At 40.8% G+C, this 21091-nt stretch overlaps 1 protein-coding gene across 4 annotated transcripts in view; it reads right to left on the minus strand.

Annotated features, from left to right (window-relative positions):
* Nucleotides 1-6927: 6927 nt before the first annotated feature.
* Nucleotides 6928-21091, minus strand: part of syt2 (synaptotagmin 2) — a 552336-nt gene continuing 538172 nt past the window's right edge. For all 4 annotated transcript variants that reach the window (XM_033042448.1, XM_033042450.1, XM_033042446.1 and 1 more), the window contains 2 exons: nt 13363-13496; nt 6928-8736 (listed from right to left, as the gene is read on the minus strand). In XM_033042448.1, coding sequence (XP_032898339.1) covers nt 8530-8736; nt 13363-13496 — 341 coding nt within the window. In that variant the 3' untranslated portion in view covers nt 6928-8529. The remainder of the gene's footprint in view (nt 8737-13362; nt 13497-21091) is intronic.

Here is a 21091-nt window from a genome sequence, read left to right on the forward strand (position 1 = left end):
ATTAGCTTATCTTGGCATCATGTTCGGCACAGGCATTGTAGGGTCTGTTCCTGCACTGTACTGTTCTGCCATCGTGGACCTCCAACTATCACCCCCCTCAACTTTCAGTCTGAAGAAGGGCTCTAAGCCGAAACGTCACCTATTCCTTCTCTCCAGAGATGCTGCTTGACCCGCTGCATTACTCCAGCATTTTGTGTCTGTCTTCGGTGTAAACCAGCACCTACAGTTCCTTCCCAAACAGACCACACTGCTTGATTTGTTACAAGAGCGGCACAGTGGCGCGGCTGTTAGAGCTAATTGGTTATTGATGGCCACCTTTGAAAGAAAATGGCTATTCAGATGCTCTGGGCTCATGTTTTCTTTGTATACTTGGGATACATTTGTGGAGTAGAGCCAGGGCCGGCGTTAAGCCGATTTGACCGATTGCTCCAAATTGGGCCCCGCGCCTAAGCGGGGCCCTGCACTAATGTTCAGTATTTCGTACGGAAATACGAATTCTGTTTGTTAAATAAAGATTTTTTTAAATTCGCCATCCGGATTTTTTTTAAACGAACATGTATAACAACCGCTGCACGGCCATCATACACAAACGATTTGTTAACTAGTGCTGTTAGCACTTCTTAACGGTAAGTACTTAACACGTTGTTATGCAATGTCATGAATCTGCATCTATCCGCATTCCTCAGTAAATGTTATAGTGTTTTGAACAAGTATTAATGACGCCGTGTTCCTTTGAATAAAATTCACGCGGCGTCATTAATACTTGTTTAAAACACAATTACATTACTGAGGAATGTAGATCGATGACACGTTGAGAATTTCATTTAACTCACCATCATGAGTGAGGGCCCCGGACCGCGAGAAGGGGCTTCTTCCTGGTGTGCAGGTTAGTCATTCACCTGCCGACCCACGTTGTGTCCAAAGATCTTATAGCGGATCTTTGGTTGTGTCTCTCTGTCTTTTGCTCACTCCCTCCCTCCCTCCCTCTTTCTCTCGCGCTCCCTCTCCCGCTCCCCATATTGTCTCTCTCTAGCTCTCCCACTCCCTCTCTATCACCCTGTCCCCTCAGCATTCCCGGAATCGTTGACGTTTTGCAGTAGACAAAAATGCTGGAGAAACCCTGCGGGTGAAGCATTCGCCTGGCCCGCTGAGTTCCTCCAGCACTCTGTGTTTTTTTGTTTGGCTCTGAAGTTGAAGGTGGCTCAGCGGGACGGGCAGCGGCTCTGGGGAGAGGGTTGTGTTTCTGGTCGAGACCCTTCTTCAGACAATCACAAGTACTCTCATCGACGCGAGTTCAGTGCGGTCTGAAGAAGGGTCTTCTCTCCAGAGTCGCTGCGCTGCCTGTCCTGCTGAGTTACTCCAGCTTTATGTCTATCTTCAATTTCAGAGAATTACAATTTCTCACGGGGGGCTTATAACGTCTCTAAACCCCTCTGGGACCCTCTGAACACGTCTAAACCCCCTCTAGCCCCCCCTATTTCCCTCTATTCCCCTCTAAACAATTGTAAACACACCTGAACCCATCTGAAGCCCTCTAAACATCTCTAAACCGTTTAAACCCCTCTAAACTAGGAGGCTGCAAGGTGACTTGGATAGGCTGGGTGAGTGGGCAAATGCATGGGAGATGCAGTATAATGTGGATAAATATGAGGTTATCCACTTTGGTGGCAAAAACAGGAAAGTAGACTATTATCTGAATTGTGGCCGATTAGGAAAAGGGGAGATGCAACGAGATGCAACGAAAAATGCTCACGGCAGACCAAACGTGTTAAACAGAAATTGGTCAGATATTGAGCTTTACACAGTGAGAAATCATGTGAAATAATCACTGAATTTAATTTTAAATGAATGTACCTGCATGTTATACTGTTTAGTTTGGAGATACCACCAGATAGTCTGGTTGATACAACCAGATCAGTTTGGAGATACAACCAGATTAGTTTGGAGATACAACCAGATTAGTTTGGAGATACAACCAGATAGTCCACTGAGTTCGCACCGACCAGCGATTTTTGTTACAGATTTGACAAATTTATTTGGCGGCCAATCAAACGCTGTCTCTAGGGGGGTTGCATCCAATCACCAACCAGCTTGCCTTAAAATTCCCGAAACTACACAAAATATAAACATACATAAATTTTTACTTTTCTAGAGTAGGGGCCCCGCCATCAGTTTTCTAATTGGGCCCCGCAATTCCTAGCACCGGCCCTGAGTAGGGCAACAATCATTCTGAAGATGGTGTTGATCACACTGTCCCAGAATCAGTCAGCTCAGGATCCACGTTCTACATTGAGCCTTGCAGTACTCAGTGACGGGATGAATTCCGTGGATGAATAACTTCTGCTGAAGTGGTAGTTTCAGAGCTTGTCTGTCTGTCATCTTTATTGTTAGCTTTGTTGTGTTTTCCCTCAGAAAATCATTTCCAATTAAACTGGATTGAGCTGAAGATATTTATTGTGTCATCCTCTGTCACGCCTTTCCTGCGCTCTTCTCGATTATCCTTTTAGTTTATGCTCATTCTCTATATCTTGCTCCCAAGTAGGTTATACAGGGTCATAAAGGGCTCTGTTAGCTATCTTCCTGCATTGTATGTACATTCCATAATTTAAAATCAATTATAAATCCCCGATTTGGTCTGTTTGAATCCACACTGAAAGAATCAGTTGTTCGTTGATGTACAGGAAATATCCATTGATCTTGACCTAAACTGTGGAAGTTTACGCCAGATTGTGGCAGATAGTTTACTTTAGGAACTTTATTTTGTAGATTCCAGCCCAGCAAAATCAACACTCAGACAGTGAGATGGGGGTCATTTTTAATGGTCTCTGCTTTACATTCCCTTATGTAATTTCAAACTACACAATAAACTTCTTCACACAAAGTAGAAACAAAATGTACAAAAATTTCATCAAAACGAAGGACAGTACAGCTGCATTCTCCAGACAGAACAAGCAGGTGGTTGTTTAAAAAAAAGACAAAAGTACACTTATTTATGACACACAATGACTCACATACACTGTATATTGCACATACAAGCTGCTTTACCTACACACTTGTACTTGGTTTCAGATTGCTGCTTCCAGCAGCTGACTACAGTTCTCAAAATATGAAGAAACTGCATTTCTGTCCCATGACAGCTGTTCAGAGATCAAGTGTATCTTATCTTTATATATATTATTACTTTAAAGACATATCAAACTTGACTTCATTGAGTGGAGTGTGTGTGCCTCTAGATAACACCACTTCCCCACTTTAAAGCCAATACAGTCAATATCTTTCTGATTTTATTGACTCACTGTCTTCCATGGGTCTTGCGTTTAGACACATTTTCCATGAGTTTAATGGTGTGATTTCAGGAGGAGGAGACTCATTAGAATGGACTACAAATTGTTTGAACCCATTTGGCAGTACACTAAACTGGAATCTGTTATCGTGGGTGCCCTTCATGTTGATGTTTAATGAGCACTGTACCTCATTATAATGACACATTTATAGAAACAAGGAACTGCAGGTGCTGGTAAATACACAAAAGGATACAAAGTGCTGGAGTAGCTCAGCAGGTCAGGCAGCATCTCTGGAGAAAATGGATAGGTGATGTTTCAGGTCAAGATCCTTCTCCAGTCTGAAGATGGGTCCCGACCTGAAATATCATCTATCCATGTTTTCCAGAGATGCTGCCTGACCTGCTGAGGCATCAATTTTTCAAGTGAATGACATTCAAATATCTAATCTAAGGCCTTTGGCACATCGGGTTGCCTTTCTTTATTTGCCTGTGGAAAGCAATGCCAAAGTTGTCTTCGTACGGTAGTTCTAGTAGACTTTGATGGTTCCCCAGGGTTGCCAAGAGTTTTTTTTCAGACACATCCACACACAGACCAAATAAAAGGAGTGACCAAAGAGAGTTTTACACTAGAGGAATAAAGTCAATATCTGACTAGTGCAGAGTTCCCGACAACAACTAAACTGCGAGGTTCTATGTTCCATGTTCTATTTGAAATGTATCAATAAGTGATCCAGCTGGGAAAGCAAATACACAAGAATGAAAAAAAAAATAACAGGGTGTGAAGTTATTTTTACACCCCATAAATAATATATTTATCAATAACTGCCTCTGCCAAAGCTCCTGAACGATCATTCAAAAATAACGTGTTTGTTGAAATACTTAAGGAAGAGAAGTTAAATTATTTTAAAAAATTCATGATGTGGGTTACTAACTAGAAATAACAGAGGGTTTTGATGGCAAATGTAGTATAGACTCAAGTAACCATTGTTTATAACACTATTTACAAAATGTGCCTTCCTTTCATAAGCGTAATATGCATTTTGTATATGTAAGCATCTATATACTGTTCATTTATTTAGTTAATTAAGTACACTTCAAAAATATTTCTCTATTTTTAATATCCTATTGGATGGAACTTTCTTCAATCACATCCACTTTTAGTCATCAGAGGAATGGTTCATTACAGCAAAATGAGTGCTGACCATTCCAGATATACAAACAAATCCTGTACCCGAAAGCTGGAAAAATGTATAATTAACCCCACTCAGTAATATATGGTAAACGCACACCAAAAACATTGGAGATGTGATTCAAATGAAGATCTGTGGCATTTATGTCCATTGAAGAGTCATTTTAGCCACCAGTAATGAAGGCTGTGGAGTGCATGTTAGTAGAATTGGTCTTACTGTTGCTTGTATGTTTTTTTGTCTTTACAAACCAGTGATGCTATATTGATTTTCCTTTAAAAAAAATCTGTTGGCAACAACTGTAATCATAACCACACTGCTCAGGTTGCATTGCAGGGAGCCGGTAATTTATTTTCCATTTCCCTGTGTGCCAAGGCAGTTCATTGTGTTGCTCCAGAAAGATGCCATCCATTGATTTAATAAAATCACTGCTCTCTACAGTAATGGCACCAATGCATCTTTAATGCAGCACACAAACACACAGTTTCCACATATGCACTCTGCTCTATAAATGTGGATTCTTTGACCAACTATATATTCAAGTGGTATGACTTTACTGCTTCCTGTCAGTGTTGGTGGGCTCCTTTTTAAGAAAGAAAACCGGAAAAATGAATTTCTTTATGGTTCAGTGCTGAACAAAAATATCGTATTTCAAAACTTAAAGTTGGTGATCTTTTGTGTCTAGAACAAAAACCATGATCTAATAGTTTTAAAGTTGACCTCCTTCTTGAAGATTTGGAACAAGCTCTTTTGAAAAACTGGGGATAGTTTAATTAGCACAAAATAATGGCCATTTTGGAAATTAGGGGTAAGGAATCTAAAATGTTGAAAATTGCAGACAATGGGAATCTGAAATAAAAACCGAGATTGTTGGAAATACTTAATAGATCAAGGATAAGGATAAAGTCACTGGAACAGGAGGGTACCAACTATGGATTGGAGACTTTTTATAAGTTGCAGATAAACAGCATTATTCAGGATGATTCAGATAATTTTACAAAGTATAACTATGTGCAACAATCAATGGGTGAACTGGTTTGCTGACAGATTCCTTTGGACAGCCTATTAGTGATTTATGACAAGAAATCTGGTCTTTGACTCCAAACATTAGCTCCGTTTCTCTTCCCACGAATGTTGCCTGAAATATTAAGCATTTCCAGCATTTTATGTTTCTGTTTGAAATTTGTATTTATTTTTGATTTGCATTAAAGTATGATTTATTAGTTGTGGATGCCTCTGGAATGCCTTCAGTGAATGCCTTGAAGCTAATTGAAATCTAATTATTATTGATAATATGTCAGCTTTATGAAATGGTGCTTGGGCACATTATCTTTTCAGGCAAGAGTTTGAGCTTTTAGGAAGCATCTTGCTTCAAAATCTCATCTAAAATTAAAACGTTAACAAACTAGCAACATTAACATTATTCGACTTGGTTGATCGATATATATCAAACATACCTCTATGGCACTTTCTAACTCGCTATTCTATTTTACTAATATCTGCAAAGAAACATTAAACTTACTTCATATGATTATTGTATTGTATTGTATTGTATTCAAATTTATTGTCATTGTCTCAATTAGAGACAACGAAATGAATTTCCCTAAGCAAATCCTTCCAAACCAGTGAGTTATTTTCCATGATAATGTGTGGAATTGCCTGAAATATCGTTCTGTATCCATTTACATGCAAGTTACCCAGTGGTACTTGAAGCTGTTGTGTATGAAAACTTGTTCACAATAAAATGGCCGCCCATTCCATCCACATCAATAATGTGGTTGATCTCAGCCTCAGGAGAAGTTGGAGACTTGTTGAGGGACTTGCAGTAGCTTTCAACACCCCCAAATTCACCTCACCACAAATGTGTGCAGAGGCACATGGATTTCTTCTCGGTGTCAATGGCTTCAGTGTACTTAACTACTTGTATTGAGCAAGATGATTGCCTCCCTCAGGGTGTTTGGGGTAAAAAATGGCAATATCTTTATTGCACAAAGAGGGATGCACATCAAAACTATCCACCCAGTACTGTTGCTTCATTGCTTCAACATTTAAAATCAAATCTTCATCCAGAAAAAGGCTTTCATTTTCTCATCCATTTGGCGGGATTATTTTGACTGAGACCTCCATTAAATTCACTTAGAATAAGCATATCTCTTTCATTCCCAAACCAGTTGTAATCACAAGTGCATATTCGAGGGTGAATATGGGGAGTAGAGTAGAAGATGGAGGAGAGAGATTATGTATTGTATTCATCATCAGAGGACAGCAAACACCACTGAAGCTGCAACAAAGACTTGCTCCTTCAGTAACAGTGTATCACAGTGAGGGGTGTCATATACATTTACTTTCCTAATTTTGTAAAAACAGGTTAAAGTTCACCTCTCTCAACACTAGCTTAATACCAAGCAATCAGCCAACATGACTAATGGCAAATAAAAAAGCTTAAGTACATTAATATTAATGTGTCTCTGTACAGTAAAACTTTAATGATTGCAATCTTTTAAAAGCGATAGGTAATATTATAATAATCCATCAAAAAATTCAGTCCTAAGCAGTTTCATTAGTAAGATTTGTTACTGTACAAACAGACCATCAATTTTGACTATCCAAATTGCAATGCATGGTAACTTCTTCAATCGTTTTGAAATCTTAAAGACATCAGTGCATTTATTCTTTGCGTGTTAATGTTAACTATACATTGCTTTCAGCAATTGTTCCTATCCTAATAGTGTACACACAATGATCAGCAGCAGCAGACTGGCAAAGTGCAACATCACGGTTGGGTAGGTGGGCAGGACATTTGTTGACTTGTTGCTATCCGTCTACTCTTCTTTACATCTCAAACCGGATGATCTGAACAATAAACGTACTGAGAACCCGCTGTGTAAATTAAGCAAACCTTTTTCCCTTAAACCATATTCCACACCAGTTTCACATCTGTATTGTATTATATGTATTATGTGGAATTACCTTTATGGAAAAGGATCTCATAGAGAATTAGATCCAGATTGAAGGTCAAGCTAATTTGAGTTTCCCCTAACACCATGTAGATATCAACGAGGAATATTAATTGACCACTCCTTCAAAGATCCCCAGATACAGCTACTATCCTTTGTTAATTTTGTTTAGATATACTCAATACTGAAAGAGGTCCAATTTCAACATCTACAATGTTTTATTTTTTTCTCCTTGGCCTTGGTATAATGGGGCTTATGTCCTATGAAACCTCTTCCTAATTGAACATTTTCAATTTTTTAATTAAAACATTCATAGATGTGCCTTGAATATGTCTCGCCAGCCTCCCTCACTAGACAAATAGCAGTGTCTAAAAAGATTGTAAAGGAAGCTTTCACCATTAGGTTGGACACTAAAAGGCTTCACTTTGTACCATGATGTGATGTCAGTGCTCTACCAGTCTTTGGGTGGTGAATCAAGTGACTGGGTTTTACTTTAGCTCTTCTAGTCTATTGAACATCATGTAAAATACAAGCATCATCATAAAAAATATACAGCAGATGCATGTGATAGTAAACCATGGACAACGTACACCTACACAAATATTGCATTGAACATGCTGTTATTTACAATAGATTATCACCATGCATTATCAACAAGTGTTTTATAATAGAGCTAAAACTGCAGAAAGGAGGAGGGTGCATTTAGAGAAATTTGGAATACAACTTGGAGGCTCAGATGGCTTATTTATTTATTCTGAATTATGATGGTTAATGAGTTCCAAGATGTGTTAACCCTTTGAGTACTGGATTTGCACCTTTCAAAACAGATATTTCACGGATGGTTGACTAAAAAACTGTGCGAAATCATATGGTTTGACTGTTAATGTGATAATGCACAAAACACAAATTTGTAACTCGTTCTTGTTTGTCACGGAAATCTTAAAAATTGAGAAATAAACTACAAAACACATAAAAGTTGCATATATTTGTCATGGTGCAAAGATGCCCAAGTAACCGCCAAAGGGTTAATGGAGAATGATGCGTAACTGAGGTATTGATAGCATCTGATCAATGGTAAGTTTGTGGTGAGATGGCAATGGTTTCACTTCTTGTGGCCGAGGGCGGCGTCGACCTCCTCCTCTGGTTTTAGAGAGTGCCACTGTGCAATAGGCCGTCTTGGGTTCGCCAGCATGTCTGACCAGTGCCGGAGCTCTGTGCCCGAAGCGTTGCTGCCGACAAATATCTTGCCGATGGCGTCGTTCTTCCCGATCTTATCGTAGTCCAAGACCGTGACACAAACCTGTACTTTCTGCACGGAAATCAAAAGAAAACACACGGGATTAGTAATGCGCGAGGGAGGATATGACCAAAGCAACTCTCATTACAGACTTAGATTACTTCTAAGCATCAATTTTAAGCTCAGTAGCTCAATAGGGATGAAATTGGAAAGTGCTGGAGTAACTTAGCTGAAGAAATGTTATTTATCACAACTGTTAATGTATCACAAAGCAATGAAAGGATTGAGCAGTGCTGTATCCCAGACAACATCAAACATTTATGCTTAGGTCTAGGTTTAGTTTTATCATGTGTACTGAGGTACAGTGAAAAGCATTGTTTTGCATGCTATTGAAACAGATCAGATAGAGTATACATAAATATAATCAAGTCAAACGCAAGTACAATAGATAGAGCAAAGATGAAGATACGGAGTGCAGAATATAGTTCTCAGCATGGTAGTGCATCAGTTCCATAGACAAAGTCCAATTTCCACAATGGGGTAGAGGTGAATAGGACTGTACCCTAGCTTATGGAAGGACCATTCATAAGCCTGATAATGGATGGAAGAAGCTGTTCTTGAGTTTTGTGGTGCGTACTTTCAAACTTCTGTATTTTCTGCTGGAATGGAGCAAGGAGAAGAAGGAATGGCTGGGTGGGGCAAGACTTTGATTATGTTGGTTGCTTTTCTGAGGGGATTGGTCAAAGGTGGAAAGTTTGGTCTGAGCGATGGTCAGGGCCACGTCTACAACTCTGCAATTTCTTGCAGTCTTGGGCAGGTAATCATTTGTATGTCTTCATAATACAGTATCTGCATTACTTATATGGAGATTTTGCTTTGATTAGGAATAAAGATTATTTCTAACGGTGATATGAGGTATAAATATCGTGACTGGTCATGCTGATTAGTTCAGTGTACAGCCATTTACGGGTAAGTACATCAGCAGCTACAGTGTATGTCTGGGATGAGCTTGGAGACTGATGCTGGTCCACCTACTCCATTAATGGACTCCATGTGTCGGATTGTATTCTCAATACACTTGCATGAAGATTCCTGATCTGGTTCTGTACAGTACTGAGAGCATGCTGGCTGGTTGCACCACGGTCTGGTTTGGTACCTTGAACTACCAGGAACCAAGGAGGCTCCAGAAAATGGTACACTTTGCCCAGTCTATCACTTGTACAGGGAAGGGATCGACGTGAGGCATTGCCTCAAAAAGGCAGCTCGTCCCTGGACATGGTCTCACATTATTACCACCATCGAGAAAAAGATGCGGGAGTCTAAAAGCTATGACCTCCAGGTTTTGGAACAGCAACTGTCCAGCAACTTTCATGGAAATCTCTGCCACTGGAGGCCAATTCACTGGATGTTTTCAAGAGAGAGTTAGTTTTGCTCTTTGGGCTAACGGAATCAAGGGATATGGGGAAAAAGCAGGAACGGGGTATTAATTTTGGATGATCAGCCATGATCAGGTTGAATGGCGGTGCTGGCTCGAAGGGCCAAATGGCCTACTCCTGCTCCTATTGTCTATAATTCATTGTACTATTGCTTATTGTATAGACATTTGTGGTTTAATGTGTTAGCGGGCCTGTATAGCTGTGGCAAGTAAGAGTTTTATTGTTCTTTTGCTGGCACATATGATATTTAAACATATTCGACAAATATTCGTCACCATTAATATATTCAACGTGCCTGCCTCCACTGCTTTCTGAAGCAGGATCATGACTCGATTGGAGAAGATATTCCTCCTCATTCAGTGTAAGTGGGTGATACAGATTATGTGCAGGCGGATAGAGTAGGACTTGGCATTATGTTAGGCACAGACCTTGTGGGCCTAAGGGCCTGTTCTTGTGCTGCTCTGGTCCATATTCTATACCTTCATCTGGAACCATGTGAATCTGATCATGCGATCATTCAAACTTTTATGATAGGATTGAGGTTAACAATCAAGTGGCATCCAATTAGATGTAAAAGGCTTGTTGACCATGAAATGTTATCACATTCACACCAGGACATTGCATCAGTATGCAAGGACAATGCATTTGCTGTCACTCAGTCCACATTGCAACCTCAGTAACACTACTATTCATAGGCATATCAGTCACGGAGAAAATCCTGGAACATCAAGTAATGATTAATCAGCCTCAAAGCATCTGCGGTTAATGAGCCCGAAACAGCTGGTCATTCCTGCCATGGATTTCGGAAATATATTTTGAGGAAGTTTTATGAAGGGTTTTCTAACTGTGACAAATAGGCAGCTCATTTACAATTCTAATATTATTTTGCAAAGCCCAATCAAGCATACCCAACGCAGTTAGTTGTTGCAGATGGATCAAATGTAGTTGAAATGAACCAGATTTGAGACCAGTTTGCCACTGATTGTTTGTTAGGGCAAGCATTGGCCCTCTTAGTATCCTGACACATGGACAGCATCAATGCTCCTTGGAGACCACAACGTAATTAATTGTCTACAGTACCTAGTTGCTTCTGCCATGCGAACGGGTTTCAACTGCGTTGTATGTGTACAGTCTTTACTTAAAATCTCATTTTTGGTCCATACAAACTACCACCCTTTGACCTATCCTTCCAGGAGCACTGTCATAATCCAGCAACACATTACCATGTACAAGGCAGAATAATTTTGTTCCACTGCCATGGCTTTTTACAATTATATTTCTGTTTTGCAATCCAGCGATGACAATGGAATATATTCTATGTGTGATTTATTTAAATTGTTTATTGCTTAAGAGCTTATAAATAAAGATTGCTAGCAGGCAGGGCTTGCATTATATTGATCACTGAGTAAAGATGCAGAAAATATCTGAAGAAATACTAATGAAACATTTATTTCAGTAATGGTCTAAAACCTGTTTATCTTCCATTATTTTCATTAAACCCGGTATGAATATTGAATCATGAAAATGGATGAATTAGACTTTAGCAATACAGCATGGAAACAGGCTCTTCAGCCCACCGGGTCCATGCCAACCAGCGATCACCCAGTACACTAGCACTATCCAACACACTGGGGACAATTTACAATTTTACCAAAGCCAATTAACCTACAAACCTGCACATTTTTGGAGAGTGAGAGGAAACCGGAGCACCCGGAGAAAACTCACCCTGCCCCAGTGAGAACGTACAAACGCCGTACAGACTGCCCCCTTAGTCAGGATCGAACCCATGTTTCTGGAGCTGTAAGGCAGCAACTCTACTGCTGCGCCACTGAGCCGCACCCTAATTACTCAATTAAAATGGAGGAAATATCCGATCGGTCAGGGAGTAGCTGTGGAGGAATTAGCAAAGTAATGGTTCAATTCAAAATCCTTCATCAAATCTTCTTTAGTGGATGGAGCTTTATTTTGCCACTCGCATCCCCCATATGATCTCCTTGTATTGCAATATGTCCATCTGAAACACAGGTCCTGCCATGGGATTTGGTTTAGTTTAGTTCAGAGATGGAGCATGGAAACAGGCCCTTCAGCCCACCGAGTCCATGCTAACCTTTGATCACCCGTTCACACCAGTTCTGTGTTATCCCACTTTACCATCTACTCAAGGGGCAATTGTACAGAGGTCAATTGACCTACAAACCCATACATCTTTGGGATATGGGAAGAAACTGGAGCACCCAGAGGAAACCCACAAGGTCACAGAGAACATGCAAACTCCACTCTACAGCAATTGAGGTCAGGATCAGACCCGGGTCTCTGGCGCTGTGAGGCAGCAGATCTATCAGCTGTGCCACCAAACCATCCACACTCTCTTAGAGACTCTGTAGACAATAACTTATCTGTGATTTCAGCCTCCATCTCAAATCATCTCAGTTTTCAAATGGCATTGCCTCAGTCCCATCTACCAAACACTCACCCTTTATTCAAGGTTATCCACAACCCTTGCCATCTCATTCTCTGAGACCAAGGTATCTTTGACCAATTCCTTCCATTAGTCTCCATTTCAACTGTCCCCTAACAATCAAATTTCCTTCCACTCTCTCCCAGATCTACAACTATTTCCTTAAAGGTGGCTGTTGGTATCAAGAAAATACATTTTCATTTACTGATTGTCAAATGCTTAGTAAGGGGGGATAACCTTACTAGTGGGAGAGTCTAGGACCAGAGGTCATAGCCTCAGAATTAAAGGATGTTCCTTTAAGAAGTAGATGAGGAGGAATTTCTTTAGTGAGAGGGTGGTGAATCTGTGGAATTCATTGCCACAGAACACCATGGAGGCCAAGTCAATGGATTTTATTTTTAAGGCAGAGATTGATGTACTCTTGATTAGTACAGGTGTCAGGGGTTATGAGGATAAGGCAGGAGAATGGGGTTAGGAGGAAGGGGTAGATCAGTTATGATTAAATGGCCGAGTAGATTTGATGGGCCAAATGGCCTAATTCTGCTCCTATCACTTATGAACATGAATCTGGATCAAAGCTTGCACAAAAAAATACATTAATAATTTCATTATAATGATCCTATATTATTTAGATCTGAGAAGTAGTAGTGAGGAAAGTAACATTCATCTTCACAAATGTAACTAGCTTAGACAAATGCATTTTCTAAACGCAATGTATCTTTAACCTGTGGAGGTTACTTGGTATTTAGCTGATCAGGTGATTATCTTTTGCTTCATTCTCTTAAAAAAGCGAAATATTTGTACCTGTATCTGTTCAAATGGAATTTCAAAGCTGAACGACTCATTGTAGTAAGGGTTCAGAGTGTTTTTCTTGACTGTAGTTTTCTTTTTCTTGAGCCGTTTTCCATTCTGCAGCAGATGTATCTTTACATAAGGATCTGAAAAATAAAATTGCCATTCCTTAGTAACCCATTTGAAAGTAAGAAATTAAAACAGGATTGGTGTTCAATCGACTGTCGTTGCTTCAAATGATTTATACTTGGTCTTCTCATGGAAGGTGTGTACACACAATAATCTATCTGATTACAAATCGATCCCACTGATGATAAACCCACAATTTGCAATGAAATTCCATCAACAAAATCAAATTCCAGAAGCAACATTGCATCACATTTGTTGCATATTCTCCATGCAACACGAGTTGCAGGAATTGCATTCTCTAAATTCTCTAGTGCTGGACTCTAAAGACTTACAGGTTTGTACGTCAGTAGGTTAATTGTGTTGTAGGTTAATTGGCTTCGCTAAAATTATAAATTGTCCCTTGTATGTAAGATAGTGCTGGTGCGTACGGGGTGGTCGCTGGTTGGTGCGGACTTGGTGGGCTGAAGGGCTGTCTGCGCAGTATCTCTGAAGTCTAGTCAGAAGGGGCATTGGAACTATTTCAGACAGTGACTTTTCCAGTGTTGCCGTGTGATGACAAGATGGTTTTGGGATGTGTGGATAGGGATTAAAATAATAATCTAAATAACTGAAGTCTCAGAATCCAACTCTGCCAATCATAAATGACACAGACATCATTTGATATAAAACTATTTTGTTTTTATAACTGGTGAGAGGCTTTTTTTGCTAACCTGGTTTTGCCCATAAAACTAATAAAAGGAGATTTCACATGTGCTATCCAGAGGGAATTGGAATAAGGTACAGTCTGATTCTCCGCCACCTCACAGTGGACATTGGACTTTGTGTCTGGAACTGTTATGCTATAATGCTGAGCACTATATTCGGGTGTTTGTATCTTTTCGTGTTTTGGAGATACAGTGCGGAAACAGGCCCTTTGGTCCACCATGCCTGCATCGACCAGCAAGCCCCGCACATTAACAAACACACGAGGGACAAGTTTACATTTACACCACACCAATTAACCTACAAACCTGTACGTCTTTAGTGTGTGGGGGGAATCCAAAGATTTCGGAGAAAACCCACGCGTCCACCGGGAGAACGTACAAACTCCGTACAGACAGCACCCATTGTTGGAATCGAACCCAGGTTAGGCAGCAACTCTACTTCTGTTCCACCGTGCTGCCTTTAGTGCCCTACCTATTGTATTTGAGTTTGACTTTATTGTATTACTGTACAGTATTATATAATTTAACTGAATAGCATGCGAAGCAAGCCTTTCTCTGTACTTCGGTAGACATGCCAATAATAAACTTAAACCTAAACTTAAATGCACAGCACACAAACAGGACCTTTCGGCTCACCTTGTCCATGCTGCATTTGACACCTACCTACGCTATTCCCAATTGCCTGCATTTACAGTATGTCAGTATTCCTCTATGCCTTTCCTATCTGAATACCTGTCCAAATATATTTTAAACTGGGTATATACAATATCCAGAAAGGAGAATTGGAAGAGCTTTGAGGAAACAATGGGTGAATGGTGTGAATCAGAGAACCAACTCAGCCCCTTGACGTACATGTGTAGTGGTGCAGTCGATCTGTGTACAGATTGAACAAAATGGAAACAAGGAACTGCAGATGATGATTTACACAAAACGATACAAAGTTCTGGAGTAACTCAATGGGTCGGGCAGCATCTCAGGAGAATGTGGATAGGTGACGTTTTGGATCGGGCCAGTCTGAAGAAGGCTCCCAATCTGAAACACCACCCAGCCGTGTTCTCTAGAGATGCTGCCTGACCTGCCTAGTTACTCCAGCACTTTGTGCCCAATTCTGTACGAATTGACTTCACAAGAGTGTAGTTTCTGTGCTGATTCATTTTGCAAGAGTTAGTAGCGACCAGTTTCAACATATTCCATTTTATTCCCAAAGTGTTCCAATCCAAGTTCATTCCAGTACTGCTTTTGTTTTGTTTTTCTTAAATCACATTATCTGTCAGACAGTTGAGCTAGTGATGGGTGTGATTAGTTTGTGCCTAGCCAGCTGGACTAGGGAGAGATATTTTACGGTGGCGCACTAATCCCAAAGCATCTTACTTTATTGATCAACGCAATTCCTTCAATCATTAGCAAGCAGTTTAGAATGATCGGCAGTTCTGGGGATTAAATAGACAACCATCTGTTTCTGAAATGACTTCCAAAAATCACACACAACGGGAGTCACTGAGGTGTGTGGTGCATGAAAAAAATGGTCCCTTGCCTTAAACAGCTGGAATGCAAGAGTCTCTTCCTTTAGTATCCCTGGAGTCACAAGCTTGTGATATTGAAAACAAGTATTAAATTAAACTGGAGATATAGGGAACTGCAGAAGCTGGAACCTTCAGCAAAATCTAAAGTGCTGGAGGAACTCAGCATATCAGGCAGCATCTGTGCAGAGAACGCATAAGGGTCCCGACTTGAAACATTGGCCAGTCTGAAGAAGGATCCCGACCTGAAATGTCACCTGCTCATTCCCTCCGCAGATGTTGCCTAACCCACTGAATTCCACCAGGACTTTGTGTTTTGCACTGCTGCAGAGAATGCTGATGACCTTGCCGAGGCAGCGTGAAGTGTAAATGGAGCCAATAAAAGGGAGGTTGGTTTGTGTGATGGTCTGGGGTGCGTCCACAATTCATTGCAATTTCTTGCTGTCTTGGGTGGAGCTGATCCCAAACAATGCAGTGATGGATCCCGATAAAATGCTTTCTACGGCGCATCTGTAGAAGTCGGCGAGTGTTGTGTATTAAACTGCAAAAACCATCCCTCAGATCTGATAACTATCTTGAGTATGAAGCAGAGTTGATAGGTTTTGCACTGCACTCTACAGAAATGTGCTGACAGAGTTACAATCCTTTAATATTCTGAAGGCTGGTTGCTGCTACCATTGACAACAGGGATAGAAATAAGAGATTGGCTGCATTTTTAATTAATTTTTATTCTCCTGACATTGAAAAACGTCTTCATATCCTCAGCTGCTACCTTGCTTTCTCTTTCAGCTGAGTGATGAAGTTTAAACCGGGAGTGTGTGATTAATTGTAGGAAGGACTTTCAGACTGAATACCCACAGTGAGGTGATTAATAAAACAAATGTACAATGTTAATCCTGGCAAACTCCCGTCTGATGCAGATTCAATCAAATGATATGCGGTTATTTGCAATCCTTTGATGACTTGCTGTTTGGACTGGAACAGCACCAGAAGCTAATTTGACCTAATTTCTTAAGATTATTCAAAATGTGGAAATGTGCTGCCATCTAGTTAGTGAAAATGTTCAAAACTAGGCTGGAAAACACAGCTTCCATTCTGTTTTATTTTCCTCTATCACTGTCAGACATTTCTGATAGATGATGTTATCTTGTATTTCAACGATTCAATTCAATGGCACTTTATTGTCAGATGTACAGTACCTAGGCACAGTGTTTTAGCATGTAACCTAGTAAAATCATACTGCAGACTTCACCTATGCAGTGCACTAAAAGACACCACGTTTCTGGAGCTGACAAAGTTTCAACAGTTCTCAGTGCAGTCATATCTTCTTGCCGTTGCACCTGGCTGCAGATGGTCCCCCTGCTGCGTCCCCTCTTTGATCATGGCAGGCCCCTGCCAGGTGCCCCTATGCTCTCGACAGCCCTACTTGCTTTTGGCAGCCCTCCTCACTCTCGGCGGTGTGGGTCCTCCAAAGCTCACGGTGGCCCACTGCTGGTTTGCTCTCGGCAGCCCACCCACTGGGTCGTTGGGCTCTACGGCAAATCTCAGGAGACTTCTGCCACCGCAGAGCTCATCTCATGAGCCTTCTGCCTTTTATCAGATGCTTGGTTGTTGTATCTGCAGAAGGTGCTCACCCGAGCTGAAAGATGGCCCTTGGGCACCAGCATGCCCATGAGACCATGCCTCGGTGCTAAACCTGTAAAAAGTGGGCATTAGTGACCTGCTGAATGTCACAACCAACTCTGCTCTCGCGACCGTATGCGGACTTTCTATCAGGTGCCACCAGGTGGCACGCTCCCTGCCTCAATAGTCGACAGTCAAAATCCACTTGCCACCACAGACAGTGCAATAAACTTGTTTCTACCTTGTTTTTGAACGCAGATTGTAAAAAGGTCACTGATTGGCCTGATGTTCATATTAACACCTGAAGGATATGTCATAGAATCATAGTTATACAGCATGGAATCAGGCCCTTCGGCCCAACATGTCCATGCCGACCAACATGCCTCATTTACACTAGACCTACCTGCCTGCGTTTGACACATGTCCCTCTAAACCATTTCTATCCATGTACCTGTCCAAATGTCTTTTAAATGACATTTTAGTACCTGCCTCAACTACTCTTTCTGGCAGCACGTTCCATATACCCACTACCCTCTGTGTGAAAAAAGTTGCCCTGCATGTTCCTGTTACATTTTCCAATCGCACCTTAAATCTTTGCCCCCGATTCTTGATTCCCTTACTCTGTGCATTTACGCTATCTATTCCTCACATGATCTTATACACTTCTATAAGATCAACCCTTATCCTGCCCTCCAAGGAATAAAGTCCTAGACCCTCCTCCTATAGCTCAGGTCCTCATGTCCTGGCAACATCCTTGTAAATCTTCTCTGCACTATTTCCAACTTTTTGGGGGTTTTTTTGTTTATTTTATTAGAAGTTAATATAGTACAAAACAGTACAGTGGAACCTAATTTTAGGTGCCAACTATGTCATACCGTAATCCATTCTATGTACAACCTCTAGTTTTATGTTTTGAGAAGGAAGTAAGCAAGACAAGAAAAAGAAAACAATAGAAAGGGGAAAAAGTGGAAAAATAGATGGTAGAGAATAGAAAAACATGAAGTGTGTACATAAAAAAAAAAGAAAAAGTGGAAAGTAGAAATAGGAGAGAAGGCCCCTTAAAAGAGAAATTTTCAAATCTTTATTCGGAGATTTCCAACTATTTCCAACTTAAAGACATATTTCCTGTAACAGTCTGACCAACCAAAGCTGCACACATTAAACCAAATGAGGCTCACCAACATCTTGTACAACTGTAACATGACATCCCAACTTCTATACTTAAAACCCTGACTGATGAAGACAAATGAGCTGAAAACATTCTTGACCACCCTATCTACCTGTGACACCAGTCTCTGAAGAAGGGTCTCAACCCAAAACGTCACCCATACCTTCTCTCCAGAGATGCTGTATGTCCCACTGACATACTCCAGCATTTTGTGTCTGTTTCAGGTAGGTAGGGTGTGTCTGTCTCAGTCCTGCAACTCCAGTTTGAATATCAAATTTATCGGCTTTTAAAAAACGACACAATGTGCTGGACCAGCTCAGCAGGTCAGGCAGCATCTTGGTAGAACTCGGATAGGTGATCTTTTGGACCCTTCCTCAAACTGATTGCAGTGGGGAGGGTGGGGGGGGGGGGGGGGGGGGGGGGTGGGGAGGGGAGAACGCTGGAAGAGTGGAGAGGTGGGACAAAGCCTGACAACTTATAGGTGGATAGACACAAAATGCTGCAGTAAATGTCTCAGCGGGACAGGCAGCATTTCTGGAGAGAAGGAATGGGTAACGTTTTGGGTCAAGACGCTTCTTCAGACTCATCTGACCTGAAACGTCGCCCATTCCTTCTCTCCAGAGATGCTGCCTGTCCCGCTGAGTTACTCCAGAATTTTGTGTCTATGTTTGATTTAACCCAGCATCTGCAGTTCCTTCCTACAGAACTTATAGGTGGATACAGGTGAGCAGTGGCGGACTGGGTCTAAAAATATTGGTTGCCAGGAGACAAAGGGGGCCCACTTTATCAGGGGCCCACGCCATCGGGCAAGCTGACACCCTGGCCAGTCCACCACTGCAGGTGAACCTCTTTTTATTTGTGTGGGACTAAAACGAACATAAGGAATGGAAGCAGAAGTTGGCCAATGTGCTCTTGTGCCTGATCTGTTCTTAATAATTTCATGGCTGATTTTTTTTAACTTCGGTGCCATTTTCCTGAACAAACCCTTGATCGTGTTGATTTCTAAAAAAATTATTAATCGCTGCCTTAGAGCCTTTGTGACAAGGTATTGAATAAAGAATTTTAAACAATTCGTATCGACTCAGTGATGCACCCACAGGAAACCCACACGGTCACAGGGACAACATGTAAAACACCACCCGAGGTCAGGATCGCACCGTGGTCTCAGGTGGTGTGAGGCAGCAGCTCTACCAGCTGTGCCACTGTTGCCACTGGGCTGCCAGATTTGCTCTCCTCAACCTTAGAACAGCAGCTCTCTGTAAACAGAGATTAGCACCTGGTGAGTTCCTTAACATTGGCACCAGTAGCAGTAGCAACGAGTTTGACTGCAGGGCTGCCTCATTACAAATGTGTGCAGTATAATTATTTTATTAGCTCTGCTTTGCAGAGGGAGCAAGGCTGAGAAGAGCAAATTTGGTTAAACTCGATTAAATAAGCAATGTTTGAAACCTGCAGAAAAATACAAAAGTATTTAGAACAGTAAATATAAAAATATTTGGAATTTGGGTATAAAGTAGAGTGTTACTGAGATGTACAGATGTAGTGTTATGATCCTAGTCATATATATTTCACAGTGATCGTTATATTGCAACTTATCTTTCATTTTGAATGGTAACCTATGGATTCATAATTTAGAAGCTTCATCTTCATACAAACGCTAGATGATGCAGTAAAGTTAAATTTAATAAAATATATATTTTTGCAGTATTATTACCCCCATTAACATGAGGTATCATTCGAGAGCAAATATCCAGGATTGAGGGGGAGCATCTTTCCTAAACTATGTTTAAGGAATTAATGGATGGTACGATGACAAGGCAGGAAAAGGAAGCCTGTTTGAAAGACTGTCAAATAAATGAGCACATTTGGGGGCATATCCATTATTAATTTATGTTAAAATGTGTTTTGTGTGTTCCGTTGCTTTGCTTTTTATTTGTATGACTGACTTGGCAAATTAAATTCGGTGATCTTATCCCTTTAATGCTGAGTCTGAGCTCTCTCTACTCACAAATATCTATACCTTGCACTTCAGATAAATCATTGACAACGTACAGAGAAATAATCATAAATCCCTATGATATTTCTATCTGTAAGTAAAACGTTGTCAAATTTTTAAAATAGTGGACAATCACATGAAACATTAGTAAAGATTTTACATCTTGAAGCAGAAACTTATTACTTCTGCACAGTATCCATTATCCAGGATACTTAATTCTATGTCAGAGAAATCCTACCATGATTCTGCTGGGATCCCTTGTGATGAAAGGGTTTTATAGGGTGGATGGAAATGTGGTGTTTCCATTTACAGTTGAATCAATACTCAAGGGTCATGTTTAAATGTATTAATACATCCATATAGAATTCAGGAAAGATCTCTGCATTTAGAAAATGGTGAGAATGTGGGATTCATTATGACTTGGAAGAGTTGAGTGTGAAGGACCAGCACACTACAATGATGTTTTTAGAGTCTTTAGTCTTTACTTTAGACTTGAGTTTAGAGATACAGCATGGAAACTGGCCCCTTGGCCCACCAAGTCTGTGCCAACCAATAATTAGCCTGAAGACTGCAACGACCAGATTCAGGAATAGCTACTTCC

This window comes from Amblyraja radiata, chromosome 24 (assembly GCF_010909765.2).
Source record: "Amblyraja radiata isolate CabotCenter1 chromosome 24, sAmbRad1.1.pri, whole genome shotgun sequence".
NCBI lineage: Eukaryota > Metazoa > Chordata > Chondrichthyes > Rajiformes > Rajidae > Amblyraja > Amblyraja radiata.